At 42.3% G+C, this 18,597-nt stretch overlaps 1 protein-coding gene across 1 annotated transcript in view; it reads right to left on the reverse strand.

Annotated features, from left to right (window-relative positions):
• Nucleotides 1-17,531: 17,531 nt before the first annotated feature.
• Nucleotides 17,532-18,597, reverse strand: part of LOC117366443 (extracellular calcium-sensing receptor-like) — a 30,874-nt gene continuing 29,808 nt past the window's right edge. Inside the window, exon 7 of the mRNA XM_033957780.1 lies at nt 17,532-18,460. Coding sequence (XP_033813671.1) covers nt 17,532-18,460 — 929 coding nt within the window. The remainder of the gene's footprint in view (nt 18,461-18,597) is intronic.

Below are 18,597 nucleotides of genomic sequence, written 5' to 3' on the forward strand. Positions count from 1 at the left end.
ATTTTCAGGATTTCCCAAATGAATATGCATGAGACCAATATGCAGTGCAGGCAAATAGATCTCATGCAAATTCACTGGGGAAATCCTGAAAACCCCACTGGATTTGGCCCTCAATGGCTAGAGTTGTGCACCCCTGCCGTTAAAGCATGTCACAACTTGTAAAACAGCAGTGTGTGGGGGGGGGGGGGGAGAGGTATGTATTGAAATGTGAGTGTAATCTGTTATATGTGGACAAAACCATCAGAACTCTTTATACCAGAATTATAGAACATCGCTCCTGTGTATCTAGACCAGTGGTAGGCAGTTCCAGTCCTCGAGAGCCAGAGCCAGGTCAGGTTTTCAGGATATCCACAATAAATATGCATGAGATAGATTTGCATCTCAAGGAGGCAGTGCATGCAAATCCATCTCATACATATTCATTGTGGATATCCTGAAAACCTGACCTGGCTCCGGCTCTCGAGGACCGGAATTGTCTGCCTCTGATCTAGACCAGTGTTTCTCAACTCAGTCGTGGAGTACTACCTTGCCAGTCAGGTTTTCAGGAAATCCACAGTGTCTATGCATAAACTTGATTTGCATACGCTGCTTCCATTATATGCAAATTTATTTAATACATATTCATTATGGTTATCCTGAAATCCTGACTGGCAAGGGAGTACTCCAGGACTGAGTTGAGTAACACTGATCTAGACCAGTGGTTCCCAACCCTGTCCTGGAGGAACACCAGGCCAATTGGGTTTTCAGGCTAGCCCTAATGAATATGCATGAAGCAAATTTGCATGCCTATCACTTCCATCATATGCAAATCTCTCTCATGCATATTCATTAGGGCTAGCCTGAAAACCCGATTGGCCTGGTGTTCCTCCAGGACAGGGTTGGGAATCACTGATCTAGACAACAATGCTCTGACGCTGCTCCAACGTTCATAGATTTCCTATGAGCATTGGAGCAGCATTGGAGCATTTAGTTCTCCGGGTCACAGTAGAAACATCTACCACAGCTTAGTAAAAGGAGGGATGAGGTTAGATGCCTTGATCAGCTACTGGAGGTGCACCGATCTAGGTACCTAACTTTAGGCATCTTTTATGGAACTGAGTCTAAATTGCAAAACGCTTTCAATTTGATTTATCTTCGCAATTCTGAAACAGTACACTTCTTCCTCCGTATTCACTGTGATAGGGGATTAACAGAACCGCAAATACTGAAAAACCGCAAATAAATTTTTTTATATGTTATTTGCTGTTTTCTATTAAAAACCATCATGAATATGGTGAAACCATGAATAACATGGTGGGAGACCTGGTCTGTTCCTCAAGGAGAGGCAAAACACAATAAGAAAGTGCTGGGAATCGGCAATTTTCTCTGTAAATGCTTGGAATCGGCGATTTCTCTATGCAAGCTGATGTAATTTTTGGGGGGAGGAGCCAGCAAGCTAAAAACCGTGAATAATTGAAACCGTGAATACTGAAACCGCGAACATGGAGGGAGAAGTGTATATCTTTTGATTGCACTTTCTGCAACTTTGGGGAAAAAAATGTATCCTTCCAGAAGATGCAAAAAATTCCATCAAGGAGCAGAAGATGAGGAGTTATTTCAAAACTGTGCAGGCAAACTGATGAGCAGGATTTTTATATTTGTTCCCAGTTTTAAAAAAATGAAAATCCCTAAATCTGATCCTAAATCCCCTATAGAAATATATATGTTATGTTATGTTTATTATCATTTGTTATACCGCATACACCATATTACAAATCTCAGCGGTTTACATTCCAAGTTACATTAAATATATACCTAAACGGCTTACATTCTAAATTATATTCCATATCAAAGAAAATTCAATTTCTAAAGAGAGATGAAGGGACGGGACCTGAGGAATCTGAGCAAATCAGGGCCTTCCACATATCCACTTATGGCAGATTCTGATTGGTGTGCGCATTTCACGGAGTGCAATTGTCGTGCATGCACCTGTCCATGCGTGCAATTGTTGGGGCGCATTTGTCAGGGAGCCTTTCAGATATATAAATGTTAATGTACCATTACTGATTCTGTGATCTCTTCTAAGTGCCATCACTATCGTGCAGGGATTGTCAAACCAAGTCAGTTTGGTTTTCAAGATAGCCATGAATATGCATAAGACAGATTAGCAAATCTATCCCTTGCACGTTTATGTGGCTATCCCAAAAACCCAACTGGTTGGATGTGCCCCAAGGACTGATTTCAGAACTACTGATCTAATGACATCAAATAGAGTTCACACAACAGAATTACTCCATCAGCAACCAAGCAAGATTTTATGTAATGACTTCTGAGTTATGAATAACATAATTAGATTTAGATTTATACAATTCTAGTGACCTGAATAAGGTCCCAATCTGTTTGTTTGTTGTTGGATCACAATAGAACCAGCGTGACCTTTAAACCGAAGATCATATCTGCTTTTGTGGTTGCTGACTTCCTCTCTGCAGTATACAAAGCTTCAATAACCATTCATCCTAATCATGTGAGAAAACACAGCTACCCTCCACATCAATTATAGTAAATGGATTTTTCACTGTGCAGCTGTTCTTTTCTTCCAACTTTGATGGTTTTCAAGGAAAAGACCAGATATGTGAGCCACAAGAGCATTTTTGTTCTAAATAACTAAGAGCCCCTTTTATCAAACCGAGGTAGAGCTTTTTTGGGCCAGCCAGGTAAATGCTCCGATGCTCGTTCAATTCTTATGAGCATCGGAGCATTTACCTCACCGGCCCATGGTAAAAAGCTCTACCACGGTTTGCCAAAAGGGGGCCTAAATAAATGGAAATTCATTTTTAGGTAGGAAGCACTTATAATTATGCTGGTTGAAATAATTTGCAGTTCATATTCATTTGTTATGTTATTTTTATGAAGCCACATTAGGTTGTTTTTTTTTTTTTATTGCAGGCTGCGGAGGTAAAAGCTCTGATGCTCATAGGAATTCAATGATAGCTTATGATAAAAAAAAAAACTCACATGGCTTCATAAAAGGGGGGTAATATTTTTGAAAAATTTATGATAGTTCCTGCTTGCTTTTTCAGCACGTTTAATACTTAAGCTTTCCAGGACCACTGGGAACTCACGCTCTTGGTTTATATTCAGTGAAAGACTTACCCCTCCCCCCCACCTCTTTTTACAAAGCCGCTGTAGTGGCTGCTGTGTAGCAAACACTCCAGTGCCCAGTCAATCCCTGTGGGCGTCGAAGCGATTACCACATCTTTGTAAAAGGAGCCCTTAATTATTAAGCCCTGAAAATGTGTGAGTTACACTCATATGGTAACAGATTTCTGCTCCTATGCAGAGCAATCATATAAATGAGAGAATTTTGAATTTAAATCCTCTATTATTGACAATATGCATAGAACATTTCGACTAACACTTTTTCATAAAAATAAAATCTTGATCCTAATTCACCTTTCCATCCCAAGTGAAAGTTTTATTGTTCATCACATTTTCCATCACCTTCTCTTCACAAGCGATGTTCCGTTAAGGTTTATACCACGCTACAAGTCAGGGTCAGTTCATGAAGTTTATGCTTATTCAAAACTTTATATACAGCATAACGGCCTAAAAGGATCCAAGCGGTTTACATTCATCACATTCATCAAGAAAAGAACTCCATTTAAAAATAAAAAAGGAAAGATTAAGAACAAAAGTTTTTTAAAAAAAATTTTTCTTCATAAATATTATAACAAACTACATCTCAATAAAAACCATTCTAATGACAAAACAATAAACACTCAAATCTCAATGAACCATGACTTATACATACAGCTAAAAATTCTCCATTACCAAATCAATCATTACATAAACACAGATCACAGTCCCTAACTCTATTCTATTCTGGCATTAAAGAGGCAGATCAGCTTTTGCTTTCTGTTAATGGCTTTGAAAAGCAAATACAGTGGAACGCCAATTATCTGAACTCCAATTATTTGGATGTCCAATTATCCGGATTGCTTTTAGGGGGGGTCTCAGTTTATATTTGAGTCCCCCCCCCCCATCCCGAAGTACTATTCCAAAGTACTATTCTTTAGTTAAAAAAAAAAAAAATAACTTCAGCACACCAGCCCTGCCCCCCCCCCCCAACAAGAAAAGGCAGCATTCTCTCACCCTCCTGAAAAGGCACCACCAACCCCCTCCTGGACTCACAGGAAAGACCTATCTTATTTCCCTGGTGGTCTAGCTCCAGCCCATGTTCTGTCAGCGATGAAAATAGCTGCCAAGGCTTCTGGGGGCAGTTTTGCGAGGCTATGGAAGTCACGGCAGCTATTTTTATCAAATTTATTCAAGACATTGCCCCTTCACACTGTGTATTAATTGCAAGGTATAGTCCTCCAGAATTCCCTACCCTTTTCCATACTATGTACTTAATATGTGGATTAGAAACATAGAAACATTATGGCAGATAAAGACCAAATGGCCCATCCAGTCTCCCCACCCGCAGCATCCACTATTTCCTCCTCTCCCTATTGGCTACGGCTCTTTACACCTGCATTGTGATGTCATAGACCTTTATGGTTATAGAAACACTAGTGTTTAAGTCAATTACATTAACGGGTGCTAGAATATATGCCTGTCTGTCTGTCTTTATTTATGTCTCTCTCCCTGTTCCTGCTCTTTCTTCCTTCCTTTCTGTCTCTCTCCCTCCTGCTATTTTTCTCTCTCTCTCCCTGGCACCCTTTGTCTGTCTGTCTGTCTTTCTGTCTTTATTTCTGTCTGTCTGTATTTCTTTCTGTCTCTCCTCCCCCCTCCCCCCCCCCACTTTCCTTTGCAGAAGCAGCAGCGGTATTTCCGTTCTCCTCCAGGTCCCTGTGAAGTAGTAGCAGCATTTCTCCCCCCCCTTTCCTTTGCAGAAGTAGCAGCGTATTTCCCTTCCCCTCCAGGTCCCTGTGAAGCAATTCCCTTCTCTTACGTGAGCCGTCCTGCTCTGTTCGGCCCCTCCCTTCTCTTAATGCGATTTGGCCTGCTCCGTTCGGCCCCTCCCCCTTCCCTTCCCACAGGCTGGCCTGCTGCGGCCGAAGGTTAGTTTTAAAAGTGCCGGTAGAGGCTCCTCTTACGCTGCTGATCCTCCTGAAGAGCAGCCTGCGATGGTGGCTGGCTTTAGCGAACCTCGCAGGCCGCTCTCCAGCCTCGGTAGCACGTTCCCTCTGACGCACGGGATCGCGTCAGAGGGAACGTGCTACCGAGTTGGAGAGCGGCCTGCGAGGTTCGCTAAAGCCGGCCACCATCGCAGGCTGCTCTTTACAGGAGGATAAGCAGCAGCGGCGGCGGCAGCGAATGAGGGCCGAGGTGTGTTCCCTGCCAAGGATGCGGGCAGGAAGAGAGCTTGCCTGGTTTCCAGGGTGAGTGAGGGCGAGAGGAGGGGAGTGGCCAGAGTGATCATTGGCCGGGTTCTAAAATGGAACACAGCCACGGATCACAGACCACGGCGGCAGTAATCACGCTTTTTTAAAAGCACATGCGCCGCTAACCTTTTATTATATAGGATTGTAACATGATGATAGATAAATGACCCATCCAGTCTGCCCATCCACAGGAACCATTCTCTCTTCCTCTCTCTAAGAGATTCCACGTGCCTATCCCACGCTTTCTTGAATTTAAAGTTTTTGTCTCCACCACCTCTACCAGGAGACTATTCCACACATCTACCACCCTTTCTGTAAAAAAAAAAAAATTTCCTTAGATGACTCCAGAGCAGTGGCGTAGCGAGTGTGAGAGATGCCTGGGGCGGTGGTGCCCCTCCCTCACCTTCTTCTCCATTCCCAATTCTTTCCCCGCCTCCTCCTGCTGCTCGCATGCTTCTTCCCTTCCACCATACCTCTGTAAGGTTCCCGGCACGAGTGGCAACCCCCAAGCCGCTGTCGCACCAGTGTCAGCTCTTCTTCTGATGTCACTTCTTAGGTGCAGGTCCAAGAAGTGACATCAGAGGAATCGCCGACGCAATCGCAACAGCAGCTTGGGGGTTGCCACTCGTGCCGGGAATGTTATAGAGGTATGGGGGGGAAGGGAAGCAGCGTGCACACATGGCAGGGAGGGAGCTGAAAGGAGGATGGGTGCCTGCGCCTTCACCAAGACGGCACTCAGGGAGAACCTCCCCCTCACCCCCCTACCTCTTACTATGCTACTGCTTTTGAGCCTATCACCTCATAACTTCAACCTATGCCCTCTCATTCCAGAGTTTTCCTTAATTTGAAAAAGGCTCACTTCTTGTACAAGAATGCCACAGAGATAAGACAAAAGGCCTATCAAGCCCAGTAGCCCGTTCTCACGGTGGCCAATCCAGGTCACTAGTACCTGGCCAAAAACCAAGCAGTAGCAACATTCCATGCAGAATCCCCAAAGAGTAGCAAGATTCTAGAACCCCAAAGAGTAGCAACATTCCATGCTACCAATACAGGACAAACAGTGGCTTCCCCCATGTCTTTCTCAATAACAGACTATGGACTTTTCCTCCAGGAACTTGTACAAACCTTTCTTAAAATCAGCTACGCTATCCGCTCTTACCACAACCTCTGGCAACGCGTTCCAGAGCTTAACTATTTTCTGAGTGAAAAAAAATTTTCTCCTATTGGTTTTAAAAGTATTTCCCTGTAACTTCATCGAGTGTCCCCTAGTCTTTGTAATTTTTTGACGGAGTGAAAAATCGATCCACTTATAACTGTTCTACTCCACTCAGGATTTTGTAGACTTCCATCATATCTCCCCTCAACCATCTCTTTTCCAAGCTGAAGAGCCCTAACCGTTTTAGTCTTTCCTCATACGAGAGGCGTTCCATCCCCTTTACCATCTTGGTCGCTCTTCTTTGAACCTTTTCTAGCGCCACTTGAGATAAGGAGACCAGAATTGAATGCAATACTCCAGATGAGGTCGCACCATGGAGCGATACAGGGGCATTATGACATTCTTAGTTTTGTTAACCATCCCTTTTTTAATAATTCCCAGCATCCTGTTTGCTTTATTGGCCACCGCCGCACATTGGGCGGAAGGTTTTATCGTATTGTCTACAATGATACCCAGATATTTCAACAGCTCTATCACATTCCCTCTGTACCACCTTTCTTCCAGAGAATATATATTGAGGACTCAGTGTTCCCTCTAAGCTGCGCTGGCGTGCGCTGGCGCACAAAATATTGCATCGCAGCGCACAAGTTTACGTCACAGCGCACGGCGTACGGAGATGGCAGGGCGGCGAGACTGGAGAATCGGGCGAGTTGGCACTGGCGCCTGATATTTGTAGCGCACAGCGAAAAAAAAAATTGCCCACAACACCCGCCCGCTTAGAGGGAGCACTGATTGAGGTCTATAAGTCTGTCCCCCATATGCTTTATGACAAAGCCACTAACCAATATACAGTACAGGGAGAATTCCGTATATAGTGCCCAAAGATGATCGGTGCTAAGCTTGTATTCTGCAAAAGGTGTTCTGCGTGGAATGGCCTTTACAGAATACTAGCTTAGTGCGCCTTTCCCGCCTAGCCGTGGATGTGAGCATTTACGCCTGCACAAATGCAGGCATTCTATAACGTTAGAAACATAGAAACATAGAAATAGACGGCAGATAAGGGCCACGTCCCATCCAGTCTGCCCACCTTAATGACCCTCCCCTACCTTTACCTTGTGAATAGATCCCACGTGTCGATCCCATTTGACCTTAAAATCAGGCACGCAAATAAAGAAGCTGAAAGCTTGGATGTCCAGGATGCACTGGAAGAAAGAAAACCTTTGCATGGTGGAAGAGAGTTGATGTTACTGAGGTGGAAGCAGACATATTTCTGAGCATTCCAGGGCTAAGAATGTATCCACACTTTTAGAGTGCTATACATCAATTTTCAGTGGTGTATGCACTGCTGGAGGATCAAACTTACCCTCTTTGGGGATTGTAGAACGTGCAGCGTCGCTGGGCCCATGAGAGATCATTCTCCATATAGGCTTGATTTACTGCTATAATCCTCTCTAGTTCTGTTACAGTACTTTCCCTATGCAGAATTCTGCTGGGTTTTTTTTGTGGGGGGGGGGTTTGTTTTACATAGGTTGTCATAGGGCTCCTGTGCTTAAATTCTGGGAACTCCCCTGACCCTCATGCCCTTCCCTTGGCCACTCCCCCTTTGGGGTTGCATGCTATGAAATATAAGCATGCATGTAGGGTATAGGACAGATCTGTGCAAGACTACTACTACTTATGAGTTATATAGCACTGAAAGGCGTACATTTTGATATTTATAGACTGTCCCTGCTCGGAATTACTGCCAATTAAGTGCTTGTTAACACAAACTATTAATTGTTAGTGCCTAATTAGTTGATCTGCTGCTCTATGATCCACACCCAATTTTGGGTGACCTATGCAGAATCTGGCTGTACTTGTCAAGCTACCTCATTAGCTGTTACTGTGGCTTTGCACTAACAGCGTGTGCTAATTGACATGCTTAAGGCTTAACATACTTTGATACAAAGAGCCTCCCTCCCCAAGAGTATATAATGTAATTTAATTTGAGGCAACGAAAAGAAAAATCCTCTCTGCGGTGGAAGAGCTTCATGTTGACCTTGCTTTTTAACTATAGAGGTAACATTCCACTTTTCAAGTCATTATGCTGTGTCCCTATCTCTGTCGGAGGTTTCTTTGCTTGCAGAACTGCTTTTTAAACATTTGTATAATATTACCATGGCTAATATCCTCATTGCTATTGCTGTAGCTAAGAGGATTACAAATAAACTTATACCAGGTTATGACTTTTGGAAACTGGTTTTGACTATTTCTGAGGTTTGTGGAAGCTGAAATTCTTTTGCTTAATTGCACAGAATCTGGAGAGACATATAACCATGGCTTTACTATTAGTTTTGACTTTAATTCTTTTAACCTACAGTATTTTAAGTTGACTTTTATTAGTTGCTATATTTTATGGATCTTCGGCCAAATAATAATAATAATTTTATTTCTTATATACCGCCAAAGCCATAGTAGTTCGAGGCGGTTTACAACGAAGAAGGGCGGGACAATCAGCGAAAATGGTACAATGGTACAATCAGAGAAAATAGGTGTCTGTGAAAAAATGGTACAAACAGAGAAAATAGGTACAATCAGGGCAAAATGGTACATTGAAGAAGATCAAGACAATCTGCGGAAAGGATCAATCCAAGAATGAAGGAATAACAAAGGGGTACAGTGGAAGTGGGCAAGTAGGTAAAAAAACAGGGGGTGCAAACAGCAGGTGAAGATGCGGTTTAATGGGAAGCAGTTTAATGGGAAGCATAGCAGCCATCCAAAGAGACATTATCAGCAGACATTGTTCTCTGCGGCGAAGAACATTGTAGTCTGGTAACAAACCCATCCAAACTGTGCATCTTCAGATGCAACAGACAGACACAAAGTACTGTAGTTTTATAAATGCTAGGGTTACCAGAGGTCCACATTTCCCCAGAGATGTCCTCCCTTTCGAGGACACGTCTGCACGTCCAGACGGCTCGTCAAAACCCAGCACTCTGTCCGGGTTTTGAAAAGCTCCTAGCAATGAGTGGTGGTGGGACGTCATCTGCGCATGCACGGATGCAACGTGGTAACATCAAGTGCACAGACGTGATATTATCATGTCGCACCAGCGCATGCTCAGATGCAAACAGGTTGAGGGAGCAGGGCTGGTGGCGGAACGGGGCGTGACTCGGGCAGAACGGCGGTCCTGGGGGCAGGACCATGTGTCCAGTTTTTCGTTCCCGAAAATCTGGTAACCCTGGTAAATGCTATCATGTGATATGGTCTAATAGCTGAATTTTGAATAAAACCAAGAACTATCAATTCAATTAATACGATGGGTATGGTGACCTACATTATTATTTTCAGGCTTTTTGGTGCTACAGAGGTCCCCAGCTCTGTCTGAGTGGAGACACTTTCCCTCCCTGTAAGAGATCTGCAGCTGGGAGGGCAATCCTGGTTCAGGGCACTAACTCTTTTGTGGCTCAGGGACCATTCCCTTTGTAGCAAAGCTCACTCCTGGTCATTGCCGGAGTTGAGCGCAAGCTGTTTAGCATCCGTGTTGGTCACTGGGACTTTTATCGTTTGCAAGCTGGGATTCCTTCTCTCCTCCTGAAGACCCGCGAGGAGCTGATGGGGCCTGCTTCTTCAGGCTCTAACACAGAATGACTTGCAGCCCAAAGAAACAAGCATCAGGAGAAATTTTGTACGCTTGTCTGAGGCAGTAAATCTCCACTACTTTTCAGCCTTTCTGTGAGTTGAAGCAGGCACAGCATCAGCAGTACAGTGAGTACTGACCATTATTGTCTATGGGGCAAATTGCTTTTTTTTTTGGGGGGGGGGTTTGGTGCTTGCATTCATGTTTCATAAATAAAAAAAACCCTTTCCCATATTTTGGTTCTTTTGTTTAGCTCCCCTGGGCTGTTTTTCTGGCACCAAAATGCTGCCGCAGCAGCCATCTTGGATTTTTAGATCCATTTTTAAAAGCCTCCATTTGCCTCAAAACAGTTCAGTTTTCATTAAAATTGATAGATATGGACTCCTCAGGCTGTTGTACCTCAGATTCATGCCAGATTGGTGCAGGGTAACTGGCTAAGGCACATCCTTATTCCAAGTGCCATGGAGCGCGTGAGGTGGAGGCAGGAGCCTTGAGCTTAGTCCTCTCTGGTTCTTCTAGAGCAATGGAGTTGCAGGTGGCTCATATTTTATGAAAAATCTCCCCCAGATCCCTCGGTCAGCAATTCAGTGTCTTCGGCAGGCACCTTTGGGTCCCTGAGGAGACAAGGGGAGTCCTTGCAGGTGTTCCCAGGGCATCCTGTTCAGGGTTTTATCCCTGATTTTGTGAGACTTATATTTGTTGACAATATGGACGATTGGGGCAGATTTGTGCCTTCTGGGGTCGCACCTGCTGTTGCACATGGGTCACAGCACGTGGAATCCTTCCTGAAAATTCTTCTTCAGGAACTGGAGGGCCAGTCAGAAAAGGACTGGGGGTCAGAATCAATGTCTATATTCCTTCAGGACAGATCTTCAATTTTGGAAGATTTGGGATCTCATACAGGGGCCACTGGTCAGGAGTTTGTGATTGCCCTGGACCAGGGGGAGGACCAGGCAATGTGATGTCTTTTTAAGCCAGTGATTTTCTTGGGGAGCATTCCAGAATTCTTACGGGTCCTGAAGCTGAAACCCCTGCAAACTTCCTCTGCTCAGCATTCTGTTATGAGCAGTTTTAAGCCCCAGACCACCTTTTTTTCCTTTGTTAACAGAGCAGTGGGAGACTCTGGAGGGTCCCTTGTAGGTTGTATCTGCTAGCTTCATATTTTCAGCAGTTGGATGGTCCACCTAAAGTGGATTCACTGGTAGAGCAGGTTACCATATGAACTTCTCTGCCTAGTGATGGAGAAGTTTTAAAGGATGTGTAAGATCAGATGGTGAATTTGGTCCTAAAAAGACTATTTAGGACCTTAACTCTGGTGCTGAAGGCAGCAGCAGCAGCAGTTTTCTTTGTCACACATGCCTGTTATCCTGCATTAGGGTCCGAAAGCAGAGGAGGACACCTAAGCCCAGTTGCTAATTTCACGGGTAGATTACCATATATTCTTGTACTCAAATATAAACATAGATTTTTGGACCCAAAAATGGGTGTCTCAGTTTATATTCAAGCCCTTGGCTCTCCTATCCTTCCTGCCCAGCTCTGCAACCATCCCCTGATGCCCACTGCAGGCCTCCCACAGGTCTGCCTTAACCTTGGTGGTCCAACGGTGAGCCGGGACAGAAGCAATCCATCCCGCATCCTGTCCCGACTGACTCTGAACATCCCAACTCCCAGACACCTCTACACCTTACCTTTAAAGCTCAGTGGTGAAGCACGGCAGGAGCGGTCTTGCCGCGGAAACTTGTGGCAGCCATTTTTGATCGCAGCTCTGCATGGGGCAGGAACATAGGAAGATATTTGTAGATAACTCTCTAGTGTGTATATAATTTTTTTTTTTTTTTCAAATGGGAAACTGCAGGAACTACTTAAGTGTTTGTGTCAGTTGTACTCAGGTTGGTGGCTTGTTGTTCCGCCATGTTTTAATGTTCCTCTTGGCACTGCTTTAATTGTATTTTTGTTTAATGACAGCAGACTTGACTTGATTGGGGAGTTCACCATGCCCCTCCTCTTTCTTTCTTCTTTCATAGTGGTTATCAACTACTTTGCTACAAACTGAGGAGTACAGAACACAGAACAGGGATAGAGGAAACAGTGCTGAAAAAGGTAGATGACACCTTCTGCACAACTTGCAATTATAAGTGAGTAACCTACTGGTTCAAGACTCATATGCCTTTCTGCTAGAAAGATTATTGAGGTAAGAACCTAATCTTCCCTTTTATTACATGCTGTCTTCTGCTTGATGGAGCATACAGAGGCAATCTGCACTGTCACACACAGCAAATATTGTCAAGCCCACTGCAACAAAAGACATGCATGAGAAAAAGCCTGTTGAATCTCTTAGGGAGACAGACTGAGACAAACCCACACAACAGCTGAACTCCAATCTCAGGGACTGATTTCTGTTTTATAATCCTCTGCCAAAGCCAAAATGAATAGATATTTAGAAAGAAAATGACAAATTCATGCACTTAAATATTATTAACAATGATAAAATATCTACTACACAAGCCATGTCACTTAACTTACAAGTCTTCTTCCATAACAAGGAATGTAATGGATTAAAAGTATAGCTATCAGATTAATTGACAGCTAAAGATACATGCCAGTGCCAGCCCTATTAGCTTCCCTCTGCCATGTCTTGCCAGGCAGGAAATAGGAAGTGATGTCAGCAAGTGCAGGATGTGACAGAGGGAAGCCTTCAGGCTGGTGCTTTGAGAAGAAATGAATCACTACAGGCACCGCGATGCATGTAAGGTACACGGGGGAAGGACGGGGTTGAGGATGGAGGAGAAAGTAGAGAGATGATGGATGGGTATTAAAAAATGTATTTTTAAAATAACGCGGGGAGGTGAGGGATGTGGAAGGGCCCATCCAATTTAACTGAATCTGGCTACACCATTGGTGTACAATGCTATGGGTGTGATAAGTAGCAGTAGTAGTCTATCTTCCCCAGTTAGACACTGCAGATACACCAGCTCTATGGTTGATGTAGGTGGTCTTGCCTAAACACTTTGCAAAACAAAGCATCCTTACCAATTCTATTAAATTATTTACATATTCTCTAAGACAATGGTTCCCAACCCTGTCCTATAGGACCACAGGCCAATCAGGTTTTCAGGCTAGCCCTAATGAATATGCATGAGATAAATTTGCATATAGTGGAAGTGACAGGCATGCAAATCTGCTCCATGCATATTCATTAGGGCTATCCTGAAAACCCGATTGGCCTGGTGGTCCTCCAGGACAGGGTTGGGAACCACTGCTCTAGGACATGTAAATAATTTGATAAAATTGGTAAGGATGCTTTGTTTTGCAAATAAAGATTGCCATGATGATTCACTGAGGAGCTTAAAGGGGCAAAGAGAAAAGCAAGAAAGGACAGTGTCAAAACGACTAAAAATCAAACAGTAGAGTAGAAAATGAAAAGGAGACATTAACCCCTCCTTGTCATGGGTTATTATATCCCTCTCAATCACATTACAGCTAGTACACATCCGCTTTGGATGTGTCATATAAGATCATCTTCCCAGCTTTTAGCTCCTGGGGAGCGGGGTGGGGGGGGGATCTGGGGATATCAGATGGCAATCAAAGGTTTCTGAGCATGCCCACCCTTGTAGAGATACAGGCTTCCATAACTCTGCACAAGGAAAACTAGTAGGAATTATAAACATTTGTGAAGGTAATTGGATTTTATTAACATTCAAATCAAAATTTGTGATCATAATTGACTATGAGGCTGCTGTATCTGTAGCGGACCCAAGACTTTGGAACTCAATGAAAGGTGCATTAAGATTATATGCAGACTTTAAATCCTTTAAAAAATTGTTTAAAACTTGCCTATTGGTGAGAGCGTTCATTATCTGATTGTTTTAAATAAGTAGATGACAGAGTTTCCGATGTGGAATTGAAGATCAGATGATAATACAGTATTTTGATGAGTTTGAAGAGTTTGTGATCTTTTATGTATGTTCCATTTGTTACCAGCTTAGGATATAAGTGGGATAGAAATTTTTAAATAAATAAATTAATATTTTTGGAACCCAAAATCAAACTTCAATGTAATCCCCTTAAGGCAACTCCATGATGATGCAGACTTTCTGTAACGTATGATTTGACTTTGGTATATCTACTTAGTATAGTTGACTTGCTTAGCTGTACTACCGTGCAAACACCAGAAACATTCCAACCTGTAAAGGCATTGAAAGGGATACTACTGTATCTCACAGAGATAAACCTAGAAAATTGGGCCCGATTCTATAAAAGCACTTAAAGCTAGGTGCCTAAATCACCGATTTAAGTACCTAACTTAATTGCCATAATGCCCTCAATAGCTTCAATTATAAGCTTTAACAAGCCTGTAATTGAAAAAAAATAATAATTGGTCGATACCCAGTTCAAAAAAAGATAGGTGCCTATTACTTGCTGCTTAGCAGCGCCTAATGCCTAAGTGGGCGTGCTTAAGGATGGAGTGGGACTTAGGTGCTTCTAAGCGTGATTCAGAAAAGAACTTAGGTGCCAGTAATGTAGGCCTAAGCGTGATTGACACACGGCCAGTGCCATTTTTCTAGGCATCGGCCAATTAAGGTGCTGTTTACAGAATCTGGCCCATGATGTCAATGAGAATTTGTCATTTTGATAGTGACCCAATGCATATTTCTCACATGCAACATCATGAAACATCTATCCTCTGGCCTAAGAAGAATCCAAATTGTGCAGCATAAATGCTGGATTTGCAAGGCAACAGGCTGACTAATTCATGTCTTATTGATGCCCCTGTGTAAGGCTTTGGTGAGACCCCATTTAGTATATTGTGTACAATTCTGGAGGCCACATCTTCAATAAGATTAAAAAAAGGATGGAGTCAGGCCAGAGGAAGTTTACTAAAATGGTATGTGGTCTTCATCATAAGGCATATGGTGACAGACTTAAAGATCTTAATCTGTATACTTTGGAGGAAAGGCGGGAGAGGGGAGATTTGATAGAGACATTTAAATACCTACGTAATATAAATGCGCATGAGTCAAGTCTTTTTAATTTGAAAGGAAACTCTGCAATGAGAGTGCACAGGATGAAGTTAAGAGGTGATAGGCTCCGGAGTAATCTAAGAAAATACTTTTTTACAGAAAGGGTGGTAGATGCGTGGAACAGTCTCCCAGAAGAGGTGGTGGAGACAAAGACTGGGATAGGCACATGGGATCTCTCGGAGAGAGAAAGAGATAATGGTTACTGTGGATGGGCAGACTAGAAGGGCCATTTGGCCTTTATCTGCCATTATGTTTCTATGTTTGGCTTCTCCTAATGGCAATGGGCATTTACACTGCTTCAAATGAAGTGAAAATATCAACCATTTCACCAAAGACAGAGCAACTTAGAGCAAAAGAGGTGGGAAATGAGTCGATCGTTCCTCTGGCCAAAGCATTGTGGTTTACTGGTAATACAACAAAAAATAGGAAACACAAAAGAATAATATTGTACTCCAGCAAAGGAAAATTGTTTACATCCTTTGCCAGCTTCTAAATAGCCCAGTGGTATACCTCCTAACTGGTATAACATGGAGGAGTAGCCTAGTGGGAAAGTAGCAGGCTGAGAGCCAGGGAAGCCTGCGTTCAAAGCTTTCTTTTCCACTGATCCTCCATCTGCCCTTGAGAAAGTTATATCCATCCTCCGTTGCCTCAGGTACAAAAATAACCACTTCTGTAAGATTGGAATATGATGATTTATGAGGGGTTTATTATATTTGTAATTTTATATGGATCAGTAATGGAAAATCTGATAAATAAATATGAATGAATGAAATAGGGAGATTAATATTGACCCGTGTGGCCTACAATTTAAACTTGTTTTAGAAATCTTTGACTAGTTTGTCAGCAAAAACATTTCTAACCTGGAAAGTATGTCACTTTCTGGTATTACTAATAAAGTTCAATAATGTTCATGAGAAAAACTGTATTGGTTTCTTGGAACAAGATAGCCTCTGTTCTTCAAAAAAGTAAAGCCAATTAGACTATCACATTTGGAAGAGGTTTTCAGACTGTGAGTATATCAGCCTTGACAGTTTAAATTCCCAATAATATTTAAAAAATGAATGCACCATTCGCAAAGGAATTTTACACATATTCCCATGAAGTAAACATTTGTCACAGATTTCAAATATTGTCCTTCTTCTGTAGTACACAGTACTTCCAAGTAGACTTCTATTTATGAGGGGCAGCTGAAAAGTATTCAGCCCAACCAAGAAGAGAATGATGAGGAGCCATGAAACTGACCAGTTATTCCACACTTTCTTGACACTTTTCATTTCAATGAGGCAAATGCGTCTAGTAAATGCGTCAAGTAAATGCGTCAAGTAGAGGGAAACCAAGCCATTGTGACATCAACGATGGGGTTGACTCTTAGGCATTGGTGGAATGAGGCATTATGACATCACAATACGAAGGACTGCTGAAAAGTTCTCAGCCCAGCCAAGAAAAGAATGATGATGGGGACCGGGATAGCCATGCAGATGGTAACTCGTAATTGGAAAAATTATGATCGCCTCAATTTTCCTTTTTGGTGGGCGAATTTATGTTCAAGCTATAGATATGAGAAAATGAATGCTGACATGTTGGGGCATATCAATTTATTTAAATTGGTTTAAGGACCATTGACATCTTTTATTTGTTCATTGTAGTTGTCTTTTGTCTTTAATTTTTGTTTATTTCCATACACATCCAGGGAGGGTGGTGGAGGGATACTTTTAATTTTAGCCCTTTGAATACATACATCCAGGTGGGTGGGAGGAGAGTGGGATTACGTTACTACTTTAAATGGGAAAGGTTATTGAAATAATCTATGTATTTATGTTTTTGTTGACTAGTTATTGGATGGATGGGTGGGTGGATTTAAATGCTCATGTATGTCTGTAAGATGAATGTGCTTTTCTTGATTTATTATATGTTTATATACTTCCTTTTTTAAAAAATAAGTTTTATTGATAAAGCAGCCAATACAAGATGAATAACAAGGAGCACATGTACTTCTGTATTGCACTGTTGATATATGAAAATCAATAAAGATTAAAAAAAAAAAAAAAAAGAACGCTGTGGAGTCATGAAACTTACATGTGATTCCACATTTTCTTGACACTTTTCGTTTCAATGATATGAAGTGACATAAAAACTTTAAATGAAAACTGAAAGGTCTGACGGGATATAAATAAAGCAATTATTATTGTTATGGCAGCATACTACAGAAATGGCATCAACTGTTCACAAAGCAGGATTTCTTTTACATTAATACACAAGCTGCACCAACTTGCATACATTGTTTAGGGAATATTTACATAAAGTTGTACATAGTAAGAACAAGAAAATTTGGAAAATGTTAACTTTGGTGCCTATTAAACAGCCTTTAGTTAACCATAAAGAGTATTTGTTTTCTGTAAAACTTTCTGTTCTTTGTAGTATTTGGTATGTTTGCTTTCTGGTCTGAGGAGAAGCACGTAACATTTGTATGTAAATATGCAAATCAGCAATCCAAAACTTGAGAACTGAATGGCAAATATCTCCACAGCCACTGTATATTTTTCAGGCGAGCTTAAATAAGTGGGTATAAACGCCATCCAGACAGCAAAAAATATAATCATTCCAAATGTAATATACTTGGCTTCGTTGTATGCGTCTGGCAGTCTCCTGGCCAAGAATGCCAACAGAAAACAAACCCCACAAAGAAAACCAATGTAGCCTAACGTGAGGTAGAATGCCAGTGCAGACCCGACATTGCAATGGGAGAGGATCTTGGTGTTATGGTAAGATGTGTCCTGAGAAGGAAAGGGAGGTGAGATTATAAGCCAAGTCACACAGATAACAACTTGAGTGAACGTGCAAAGAAATACAAGTGCCTTTTGCTGCAGAGGGCCAAACCATTTCATGACATCAGAGCCGGGTGTGGTGACTTTGAAAGCCGCCACCACGACTGTAGTTTTTGCAAGAATGCAAGAGATGCAAAGAACAAAACTAATGGCAAATGCGGTAGATCGAACCATGCAGGACCACGCTGATGGCTGGCCTATAAATGTGAGAGAACAGAGAAAGCACAACGCTAATGACCCGAGTAAGAGGAAGCTGAGTTCTGCATTGTTCCCCTTCACCACAGGTGTGTGTTTCCAGTGAAAGAAGATCACCAGCACAGCTGTGGTACAAACAACTCCAATCAAGGCAATCACAGTTAAGACAATTCCCATGCTGTCTTCCAGAGAAAAGTATTCAAGTTGTCGTGGGATGCACTTGGTGAATCCATGGCCAGACCAGTGATCTGATGGACATTTGTTGCAGACAGATGACCCTATAAAATAAATCACCATATGCACATAAGCTGTCAAGAATAATATTTCAACAAGTCGAAAGAGTGATCCCTAATAAAGTCCCTGACGTCTGTTATTTATTTTAAAAATGTATATTCTGCTCTATCAACATTTCTAG

Source organism: Geotrypetes seraphini, chromosome 9 (genome assembly GCF_902459505.1).
Source record: "Geotrypetes seraphini chromosome 9, aGeoSer1.1, whole genome shotgun sequence".
Lineage (NCBI taxonomy): Eukaryota > Metazoa > Chordata > Amphibia > Gymnophiona > Dermophiidae > Geotrypetes > Geotrypetes seraphini.